Source organism: Cariama cristata, unplaced genomic scaffold, assembly GCF_000690535.1.
Source record: "Cariama cristata isolate BGI_N322 unplaced genomic scaffold, ASM69053v1 scaffold32256, whole genome shotgun sequence".
Classification (NCBI taxonomy): domain Eukaryota; kingdom Metazoa; phylum Chordata; class Aves; order Cariamiformes; family Cariamidae; genus Cariama; species Cariama cristata.
The window spans coordinates 3,532-15,736 of record NW_009622232.1 but is presented as its reverse complement, the minus strand read 5'-3'; the positions used below and the strand labels follow the sequence as shown (position 1 = coordinate 15,736).

The window sequence follows — 12,205 nt, the reverse complement described above, 5'->3', positions numbered from 1 at the left end:
CTTGAAGAACGTCATTATCTCTTTCTTTGGCAAATAGAGGCCCAAAGTGTCAATTACCTTCTTAAACTCTTTCATACACACAGGGCTGAGCGAGGTTTGATATTCTGTCTGCCAACAGCTCAGTTGGCAATTTTTCACAGTCATACACAGAAAAATTGTGCACCGGCATATCATCCTAGATAAATTACACATTTCAAATGAGGTTACAGCCAACTTCACCACTCCTGGCCAGTTTGTTCTGAAAAACAAACAAACAAACAAACAGCAAAAAAATCCTAGAGTGAACACTTTTCTACTATGGAATTCTATGAGTTATTGAACAGAGACAAAAGTAAAATGAGTATGCCAGACTGGTGGGATATTCCATGTAGATCAATGTAGCTGCACAGAAATGACATCACTGTCTCTTATGTGTGTAATTCCTTATTATACTTTACTTGTTATGTGGGTAACTCTTCAGAGCCCCAAAAGCAGCTGCAGAATCTGATGGCTGTAGTGGGCTCTACTGCATGCAAACCTAGGTACAGAAGATCTCTCAAGGAAGTGGAATTTATGGAAGAAATTTCTTTCTAATAAATCCTGGTTTTTCCTTAACAAAAGTGAATTTCAACTATACAACCATGGAATGAGTAAAACTGACAATTTTGAGATGGCTTTACATTTTTTTCATAGAAAAGCTTGCTTTTTATTCACATACCTACTTATACATAGGTCCCTGTGTACACAATTGTGTACATTTAATATACATGTATGAATATACATGTTCTGGAAATATCTTCCATTCTTTTACTTCAAACCAGCAAGTGAGAAGAATATATTGTCACTGTTGGACCTTTTGGGACCGCCTGAGATGCCAGAGATACAGGAAGTGAATCATATCTCTGGTAAACACAAAGTAAGCAGACTCTGAAATAGTAAGTTTAAAGTTCCTTAAATTAATTTTCCCACATCCTCTAAACACGTAACATATTGATTGATTCTTAGTACCATAAAGCAGGATGAAAAGAGTACTTTCTCAAGAAGGGAAATTAGCATTATTTGGCAAAAGTTAAAACACATTTTGAAATAAGTAAATAAGAAACCATCCATGTGCAGCTGATCAGCTTGAAAGTTTGGGTGCATTTTTGAAAAAGACAAGTAACTCTCCTACCACATAATCTACACATTTTTAAAACTCTTTTAACATGCTAACAGGACTAATTTAAAAGAGAGACTGGATACGATTAAAGATGTAACAACAGGAAGTTTTGTTTCTTTCTGGCCCAACCAAAAAATGCATTACTGTATTTTAGTCATGCTCAAAGCACTGTTTCAAGAAAATGTAAACAAAAACCAAGGAAAAAAAGATAAAGCCGGAAAAAAAGATAAAGCCGCCATTTTTTTTTTTTTTTTTTTTTTTTTTTTTGGTTCAAATCTGTGAATGTAATGAGTCTATCATGGGCTTGGTCCAAGGCTTATTAAAGTCAGGATAACTCTTACAAATGGTTATAGTGGGCTGTATCTCTGGCCCAGGCAAACTGGTTTTTGGCAGCAGGAAAGAGAGCTAACCCTCTGGACATTTCTCTCTACCTCATTCAAGTGAGAAACTGGGAGGAATATTTTAATATGAGTGAGAAAACTGGATTTGGCACTTTGAATGCATAAACCGCTTTGAGTCAAAATTTTAGGGACTCAGCCATTTACGGAGGTAAGACAATTGGAGTAAGACAGCCTCCACTGTGTCTTATTCAGCTTTATTGTTACTACAAACATCCTGCACTGCTTTCCGTTCGACTAATGTTCTCATGCTTTGTCAGGCACTGTTGTAACACACTCTCCCCTTTCAAATTGCCAATCTACTTTTAGTTTCAACTAAAATATACTTTCAGTAGTAGCTAGTTACAATAAGCAATTTCAGTTATAAAAAGTAAAGTTAACTACAAAACCTGTTTTGACTAGCAATGTTAGCCAAGGGTATGGCTATTTTCAGGAAAATAAATATAGCTCCGTCCTTTGCGACTGGAAGGCAACCATGCAACAGCTGGTTAGTCTCCAGCAGTCTACATACATCATAGCCATCAAACCCTTCTCAAATTCACAGAAAAGTGTAACATCTTGCATATGAAAAAGCAAAAGCCATAGGTCCCCAAATGGCCAGGAACCTGCTATCTTAACCTGTACATTAACACTCCTGCTTTCCCGGGCAAGTAGACTGTCATGCACCAAGATATTGAATCCTCCTGGCTAATTTGTCCAGGTTTTTCAATCCCACAGTCTGCCTACAGGTTTAATCCGGAATGTGGGATCGAGATACTTCAGCTGGGTAACATCACACAGCTCAGCGGTCAATCTCTGCACTTCAAGAAAAGGTGAAAAACATTCAGCTACATTATGACTGATGAAGACATGGAAGGGAAGAAAACATTCTGTCCCCTGGAGAGGAACCCTGAAGGCATGGGCTTAATTAAATATACCTACACACACAACAAACAGGATGGTGCCTCCTAACACTTCTTGGGATCATCAAAAAGCCAGACAGTTAAACATGGAGTAGGAATTCTGAAACTGAATATGACTTCTGCCCTTTCACACAGCTCATGCTTTGGCTTTACCATGCTCCGGCTTTACCATATTCCACCCTGAAACTGGGTAAAAGATCCTGCAGAATTTGGAGGCAAAGCAGCAGAGACTGGGAGACACAGGAGGAGGGGGGAAAAGGGAAAAGGGTAAGGAAGAGTGAGAGACAAGCCCAGAAGCTATGAGGAGCATTTCAAAAGGGCTGGGAATTCGTGGTCTGCTTTGGCCTCCTGCGTAGCACATTCCAAGTTTTCCAAGCTGTCACCCACTGTATTGAGCCCTGTTATTTGTGTTTGGCTAAGGCATATCTTTCTCCTGCTGTGTTATGCTAGAGCAGCTGCAATTTGCCTTTTTATAGCTTGTGGTAACTGATAGCAATGAAACGAATTTAGGAAGTGTGCATATTAGATCTTCCGTATCAGTGATTTCAGACTATTTGGTAAACACAGAAGTGACAGCCAGTGATGTATGCCTGCTGGTAACAAAAAACCCCAACTTCTCCTCTGGTGAACCATCATTTGGATTAGACTGGTTTCTATTGAAGGACACTTCTGAATAGAATGAAATTGTTATATATGGTGGTTTTACAGGATCATTTTAATTTGAAAGGTAAAAATTCTCTCAAAACTATACACCGATTGGATGCTGCAGAATGGCAACAGTGACACCAGTGAATCAAAACAAATTCAGTGACTGCAATAAAAGTTGATGGTGGGATATAGTAACATCACCTTAGAGCAAGGAGCTGATGTCTCACAGGAAAGCTCCTTTTTACAGCTGGCAAAAGCCAGAGAGTTGGTCGTATGACCCTCAGTAGAACAAGAAAATATGTTTGTGTTCAGATATTGAGTAGGCTTTCAATTTGATTCAGCTGAGTTTACACAAATTGGCTTGTGTGCTAACAGGGATTCTGTATTTTGATATAAAATACCACTTTGCACTGACATACATTTTGCCTCTGGAAAATGATAAATCCTCCTACACTGCACTTCAGAAAGAGAGTCAGTCCCTTGCTTCAGTACAAAGTTTCCCTGATAGCCTGAGTCTCTGCTCACTATTTCTGGAAGAGCTGTAACTATTTTACAAGTAAGGCTGATTAATTTTGCAGTATAATTTGCAAGTGACATTTACAAGGGAATATCGTGCAGGGATATCTGGGAGGGATATTGTGTTCAGGCTTTTCCTGCCTGCCTGCCTACTCTCCTGGAACAAACAGGACTGCTTCATTTTCCTTCCATATTTTACAAAGTTAAAGTAAACACTGTGATCACACTGTTTACTTTAATTTCCTCCAGTGTGCCAGCAAAGCAGCAAATTGGCAGTCAGCAACCAAGAAGCAGCCAGTATTGAAACAGCAGAGCTGCTTAGGAAAGCATCAATGACACCAACTTATTTTTCCCTCTGTTTTAAAAATAAAATATTGGCTTCTATGAAGTTTTACTTCCACCCCAGTCTTCTCTAAAGGATATGAAATTTTGTTTGTTTCCTTTAATTTTCTTTTGGAGGAAAGCTGGGATTATGAGCAACACCTCATTTATAGGACCGACTGTTCTTATATCAAGAAACGGATTTAGAAAAGTGGCAAATATACACTATTTGTCTGTAAAAAATCCGTGGCATTTTTGCACAAGAGGGAGTTAATTTGTCTATAAATCAATCCTATCTGGATATTTTTTTATTTTTATGCCAAGAGCTCTAGCTGTGCTACTTCAATTAGGTGTATGATAATGTGAAGCTAAAGCCTCTTGCATTACACTCAGAATACACATCTGACCAAGAACAGTCCTAAAAGGCAAATAGTTATATTTTCACAGCCATTCCCTCTCATCTAATACTACATAAAGCAAGGAATATAAATACAAAAGAAGTAAGAAGAATAGGATAGTATTTTGTACCTCAGAGGTGTAAAGCTTGACAAGGTGACTCTTTTATGGCTTTCTGGAAGATACTGTACAGAAGGAATTTATTGCTATGTAACTTATAATTCCAATATATAAAAGAGGTCAGATCCTACAATCAGTTAGTCTCCTGATTTATGTGCATTTTTTGCATATTCTTACTGAAGACAATGAGATTATGAAGAGGATTAGCTTTTTGTTAGACTGGCCAAAGTATGCCTTCAGAAAGCCCAAAACATGACCTAATTTAAAGTGGTTGAAATCTTGTGGGAAAGATTGTAAGAGGATAATTATTTTAAAAGCTATGACTTTGACACCAGGAAATTAAATTCATATCTATATGTCTTTATCTATACACAGCAAATCCAATAATCTTGAGCTCTCTGCAGTCACTTAGCCAGCTGGCAAAGGGAGCAAAGTAAAAACTAACAAACTCCATTCCTAAGGTATGCTGACATCAGTGATTCATGATTCATCAATAATGGTGCTAGGAAATAAATGTAACAGGGCATTATTGCCTTTTGCAGCACAGTAAACTCAAGGGAAAATGTCTAAGTGTATCACATTGAAAAGACACAGCTAGCAAAGAAATAACTTTTACAAGTATTTAAGAGGTGTTACAAGCAAGTGAAAGTAGAGAAACAAATGTAAATCTTTTAAAAACAGTAGGAATGTACCTATAAATAAAAAGGGACAGTTTTCCAGGACTAACCTGAAAACGAGCATTTTTTGCTGTTCAACATTTTTACAAGGAGAAAGAATTTGAATTGCTTGTTTCAGAATAAACCCTCAAAACAATGACTGTTCTGGTTTAATCGTCTAGCAGGATAAGCGCAATGCAGAAGTTGGTTCTACGCTATACAAAATTACTAATGTTGTTGACTAATTATGAGTCTCACAACGTATCTAAATAACTAAAAGGGCAAATATGTAAATATAATGTACCATATATACTCTTCAGAAAACACCTATATTAACACATAATTGATGATCTCCTTTGATGGTGACTGGACTATCATTGTAAAAGCCTAGAATTATTAACTGAAGAAAAATGGGTAGCTATCCTTAGAACAGCAGATATACCTGCTGCTTTTGCCACACAGAACAGCAAGATCTAATACATCATTAAACAACTGAGGCTTTGCTTTGCATTTTGGTAGCTTTAAACTATTTGTGATAGGGTTTAGCCTATATTTCTAGTCCTTTTTAGAGCCTATCCAATAAAAATTCAGGTTACTTGTTTATGTTATTAGAGGACTACTGCACAATATTAATAATGTGCTGGGTAACATGCTGCCCTAGAGAAACGTCGTCTCTCTTTCAGGGACAACAGCCACACAGTTCTGATGCAAGCTTTGGAAGGTAAGTGACTGGTGGTTGTTGAGGTATTTTACCAGAGAAAACATTGATCTCCTGACATAAGGTTTGCTTCGAACCATTGCCACTTATCTGCAAAGCACCACAAATACATCTAGTAGCTGGTTTGCCTGGTCAGACATTGGAAATTTTATTTTAAAGACTGAGTTTCTAAACACTTAGTATAATCCTTAATAAACAATTAATCGATTCACAAGAATTGTGAATGTATATTTCACTGTACTGAATTTTCTTTAAATGTCCAATAAATGTTTTTATGAATTCTGAATGTAGATTTCCCTAGGAAAATACAGGCAAAAGAGAAAGTAAGAAAAAGATACTGTATGAGAAAAAAGAACACAAAAGATGAGATAAATCCATCCTCACATAAATGAATTTAATAATGCCATAATGGGTACATATACAATGGATGGATTTAGAAATGTCAGTAATGTCAGTAAAGAACAACAGGTATCTTTACTGTAAATTTAATTGATGATTCATAATCACAATTTTCTAGAAAAGAACAGACAGTGTAGTAGATACCAGATCATGTAAATGCTGGTTTGATTTGTTCCAGTTAGTATTGCTAAAAATTGACTTGGTTTTCTTCCTTCTCTGCATTATTCAGAAGCATAGGCCCTTGACTCTGCAAACATAATGTGCACTTAACTTTAAAATCAACCAGCTTACTCACGGTAGTAAAACTGAATTAGTGCAAATACAATACTAGCGTGGTGAAGGCCATTTTTTCCTATTTTCTTTTGACCAACTCGATTGACATATAATGATTGACCTATATTTAGGGCAAGGTTATCATTAAATTCAAGAAATATGTTTAGCGACTACGTGACATATGATGCAAAGAAGAGGCTGAGAGAACAATATTTGTTCAGGCTTAAGAAGAGAAGGCAAAGGGGAAAGCATATTGCTCTCTACAGCTACCTAATGGGGGGGTCATGGGGGTTTATAGAGGAGATGAAGCTAAATTATTATTAGAAATGTACAGTGGTACGTGCACATGAGAGGTAAAAGTTACAAGCTGCAACAAGAGAAACCACAAGCAGATATCAGAAAAAAGTTTCCAATATTATGGTAGTCAGATACTGGAACAGGGGCCCAGAGATGTGTGCAGTCTTCATCCTTGGGGATTCTCAAAAGTCAGCTGGACAAGGCCTTGAGCAACCTTCTGTAAGTTGGACCTGCTCTGAGTCGGTAGCTGGACCAGATGGCCTCCAGAGGTCTCTTCCAAATGAAATTATTCTATGATTTTTGTAATTCCTTATTGTTTGTTTTATCAAGCTATATTTCTCTCTAAGCATTTCCAGCTTATAAAAGGGTAGACAGGTTTCTTAGGAAAAACGCCTCTGCATTCCAAATTTTCCTAAAACAAGCACACTTCCAAGTACGCCATGGCAAATGAACTATAAAAATCCAACTAAAGGTGGGCTGCTTAGCCACGCTTATACCAAACCAAAGTGCTCCTGTTACTTCTAAATTTCCCAAGATGCATGAAACACAAAAAACTGACCAAACAGATGGTTAATATTCATAACTACTTCTCAGAACACTGAAAACTGACAAGATTCATACGAATTTCAGCCTTCTGCAGCTAGGCATAGCTATATCTAACAGTGGAAATAAGCACTAGAGCTATTCATAGTGGAGGACAACTCAAAAACGAAGGCAGAGAAAATATCCTTTTCTTTGGATGGAAGGTAGAGGCATCCAGAGGCAGACCCCTCCATAGGATTTCTGGCATATTTCCCTTGCCAGAGGTGTACTGGAAAAATTAACATTGGCCTCACATGTAAGCACGCCTCTGTGGCACACATACCTCCTCATTCTTCTAGAGCAGCCCAGGAGATGTATTTGATATGATCACCTGCTGGGAAGAGTGGCCTAGCACTATGTGTGTGTGGATGAGATGTGAGGCCTGTAAAGAAGCAGTCCTGACAACTCCAAGCTTCATAAGTCCTGAGTCACAAGAGAAATTGCTGAAGCTAAATCAGAGAGGACACATCAGCATCTGTCATGGAAAAGGAAAGCTGGAGAGCAGGTCATATTCAACTGAGATGCATGGTATGCTATATTAAAATACTAGGCAGAGAGTAAGTTGTAGAATTTCTCTGAAACTGTTAAAGTTTTTGGCTTTGAGAACATGTTAGTGTAAAGTGGTGTGACATAAAGTTCAATTCTTGAGCTAATGGGTTCTCGAGTAAGTTTTTCAAACAAGCACATAACAGAAATGCATGTAGGTAAAATCTGTTTACCGTAACAGAACGTTATGCCATTTCCCGTATATCCTTGGGAGCAATAGCAGCCTGTTGTCCCACCCTGAACTTCACACCTGGCGTCTTTGTGGCATGTCATGTTGCAGCTTGCAGAAGTGCAGCCATAGTCCAGCAGACTAGAAATCAGAACTGGAACAAAGGAGAATCAGACTTGTTTCTTTACCTAAAAACTTCATTCTGAGCTCTAAAACCAGATCTGGGGAAAAGGTATCCACAAAATTGGTGTATTCCAGTAAACTTAACATCATCACAGACTTTTGCAGGATGGGGCAAGGGCCACCAACTACAGGGACTTCATTGGTAAAACTACCCAGGGACTAGAAACAGCAGACGCTGTAGGTTAAGAACTTGTGTATGTGCTCAACCAGTATAAAATTGGTAAACAACGTAGAAGTCACTCAGTGATCTGGGTAAAACATTTGAAAGGATTTCAAAGCTCTCTAGTATTTTCCAGTAAAGCCCAGACATTTATTTGCACTCTGAATTATGTATTGAGTGGAATCCAAACTGCCCTACACATATCAAGTGAAAAGTACCAAAGAGGGTTCCCCTGATGAGAGTTTTTATTTTTATAAGCACTTCCATACTTGTGTAGCTAACACATATGCATGGTCTGAGAGATTAAAATGACATGTCACAGTATTTATGACATTAGGGTTTATATCCAAATTATTTAAAATTAATCTCTTAAAATACCATTTCCATATTATGAAAGTATTGTCTTCTTTTTTCCACCCACTGAATGATTCCTAAATGGTATAACTGCCTTCTCATTGTATGAATGCATATGGTTTTCAACACAAAGAAAAAACTGATATCTCCCTTTGAGAAAACCAACAGCTCACTGAATAGTTATACACACCCTGTAATAGGTTAGAAATGAGGCAGTTAACTCAGAAGAGAAAGTAAGTTTTTTACTTTGTACTTTATAAATTGTTAGCAGGACATAACGAAAGTTGCAGAGCACGAAGACCCTTTTGGATGCTGTCTTCCCCTGCAGTTCTGCTTTTCCCTATCCAGATATTATTCTGGATATTTGCTAGCCTAGTGTTACAATTACAGGTTTCATTGCTTCAGGAAATCTCACTGAGGCATTGTTTTCTTGGACAAATTAAAATTTCATGAAAAATTCAAGAGACTAAAAATTACACACAATTTTTAAACAGTTATATATACCCCAAATCAATTTAGGTATCACCAAGTTTCATCTTTTCCCTCTGCTTTTGAGAGAAGAGACCATCTTCCAGAGATTAAAATAGAAACCTGTGGGATTCTGTTGTCATTTTACTGTTCATAACATATGAAATCTAAAAATCTCCCAAGTAGATGGAGAGAGAGAAAAAAAACCAAAACCAAGCCCACAGAAACCCACAATGTTTCTGTTTTTTACAGAACAAAACCCACAGTGAGATAAAGACTGCCATTTGTGGGATTCGGTTTTAGGATGACTCTAACTATGTAATTACCGAATCCAGCAGCAGCACTGATCAAAGCTATGGGGACTTTCAGTCCCATGTACCCAGCAGCTTTCTACCATCTCCAACACACTCATTTCTCCTCACCAGAGCCCACTCCCTTCCCACCTGCTACTCACTCCCCAGGAAAGGAGATTTCACCTACCTAGGAATGGAAGCAGTTTCATTGGTGATGCTGTTGCTGTGTGGTGCCTGGTGCAGAGCCCCTGTGTCACAGAAAAAAACTCCCTGCCTTAAAATGTATGACCATGTGCAAAATACGCACACATGCCTATTAGGAAAACGATGTCCCGGTGCAGGCGCAGCTCTGACACTGCCCTTTGTCCCAAGCTTCACGTTTCCAAAAGCTCCTGAGACTCACAGGCAGGACAGGAAGTGTCGGGAGGGGCTGACGGGAATAGTCAGGGGACTGACTATTCCCTACTATAAGTAGGGAATAAATGAGAAAGTAAAAGACAAGCAGGAGCCTGGGTCTTGCAGGGGATATCAGAGAAGACTCAGGGGTGAGTGGGTTAGAGGACCATGGGTTCAAGAAACTGCTTGGGAGAGTGCCTGGGGCAGGGGAAGGATGAAGATGGAAGGGGTGAGCCGAAGCTCGCTGGCAGAAGGAGTAGAGGAGCAGCAGAAGAATTGTGCAGCAGATCAGAGAGGGTGAGGAAGAGGTGGCAGAGGCTAGTAACTAGCTCAGGGTTTACGAGTTCGAAGGTAACGGTCTACATGCTTTCTTCCACCTGGTGAGCTGAGTACATGTGAGCCCCAAGACTCATTTTTTTGGAGACAATCTTGGCTGATTGCAATCGTTCTTCCTACTGCTTTCTTCGGTTTTGAGATAGATCCTTACTGCAGCCAAGCAATGTTGCTTTAAGGGTAATGGCCTGTGAGGAGGTACAGGAAATCCACTGGACTCTGCGTTGTGAGGAAAACAAAGACGTATAGGCAGGGAGGAAAGAGGCAGGAAGGCAATTGTATGGCCGGGAATCTCAGGAGCCAAAGGAACCAAAGTTTCTACGAGTTCGTGGGACTGAAACAGGGCGTTGTGTAACAGGACATATTCAATATAGCCAATTGTGTAAAGTGTTTGGCATGTCTTTCTGTGAAATGTGAAAGCAGTTTAATCCTCATTATAGCATTCTAATCGACAAGACTTCAGCATGTATTTACATTATGCGTGGACATGGCAATATTTTCTCTAACCTTGTTATGGACAATGTGCATACTGTCATTTCCCAGCTTCCTGGAGATGACGACTCACATATTGAAGCATTGTAAAACTGAAGCATTGATGTATGCCTGTCTTTATAAACGGAAGCAGAGGAACATGCACAAACAGGCATGCTGCTGGGAGAGTGGAGAATCTCTCTAAATAAAACAGACATGAGGCTGTGGAATGTCATTGCGGCAAAGTATCTCATGTGTGACTAGAAAGTTTTGAGGTTGGGACTTTGGTAGGGAACTGATGGGCAAGCATCAGCCTGCTCTTTGGAATTATTTGTCAATGTGGATGTGGCAACATTTTTTTCTAAACTTGTTAGGAACTATTTGCTCACCATCATTTTCCAGCTTCGTGATCACTGCTGGCTGGAGTTCAACAGGCTAAACTCTACTCAGGCCAGGGAGGTGTGAGGCATGTAGAAATAGCACGTAGGTGTCTGGTTGGCACAAAGTACTTCTGTAGCACCTTGGCAAAGAGAGAGGAAGCTCCAGTAACCGGATGTTAATTATCGATGAACTGCAGAATAATGAACAAAGGGCCCAGGTGTAGGAAGACTATTTTTCTCCCCTTTGATTTTGTGAGGAGGGGAGGACTTAAAGGTGAAGAGAGGAAGGGACTAGGAGGTAGTTTGTTTTGTTAAGTTTTCCCATAATCTAATGCACAGAGACATAGAGGAACTGAAAGTCAAATGAACTGAGGGGAGCTTTGATCTGCATATCCTGTTCTTCATGCTGACATGAGCTGTATTGTAAGCTTGGCTTGTCTGAACTAACTTACAGGTCCTGCTACTAAATTTCAGTGGACTAATAAGGGCTGTGTTTGGAAAGCCTATAATGCAGAAATTATATCTTATTGCCCTGTGTCTTTTTACTCCCCAAAATCAAGCTAAGAGCTGTTTAATAGTAAGGAAGTGGAGAAAGCAAGAAGTTACAACCTAAAATTCAGGTCTTACGAGCTGGAAACATATTTTTTTAAAAGTTAGAGACGTACATTTCAATTTCATCTAGACATTAGTTTTCTGCAAGGGATATTCAGATAGACTGGTTGGAGAGCAATTTTATGAATCATAGTGATAGTAAATTTATAGTAAAAAATTTAATTCCTTTTCTGATTCAAGGTCTAAGGACACTGGAGAAATTGTGGATGACTCAGGAAAAAACAATCTCACTATAAGAAGACAAATGCCTCCTTTCCTTTTTGCTAGAAAAGCACATGATAACTTGCTTTTTAGCAGTCAATGGTTCAAACTTATCAAGAGGACTATGCCAACTACATCAGGATACTTTCCATCTGGAATAGTATTGCTGAACTACTTACTCCACTCACAGGTGTAACAGACAATATCAAAGGCAGTGCATAGGTCTAACTGGCAAATGGTTTACACTGTGACTGGCAATGGATGAGGAGGGAGCA

At 38.9% G+C, this 12,205-nt stretch overlaps 1 protein-coding gene across 1 annotated transcript in view; it reads right to left on the bottom strand.

Moving 5' to 3' along the window:
* Positions 1-9,746, bottom strand: part of ELTD1 (EGF, latrophilin and seven transmembrane domain containing 1) — a 74,242-nt gene extending 64,496 nt beyond the window's left edge. The window contains exons 1-2 of the mRNA XM_009702267.1: positions 9,725-9,746; positions 8,084-8,233 (exon numbers count right to left, since the gene is read on the bottom strand). Of these exons, the coding sequence (XP_009700569.1) occupies positions 8,084-8,233; positions 9,725-9,746 (172 nt within the window). The remainder of the gene's footprint in view (positions 1-8,083; positions 8,234-9,724) is intronic.
* Positions 9,747-12,205: the final 2,459 nt, after the last annotated feature.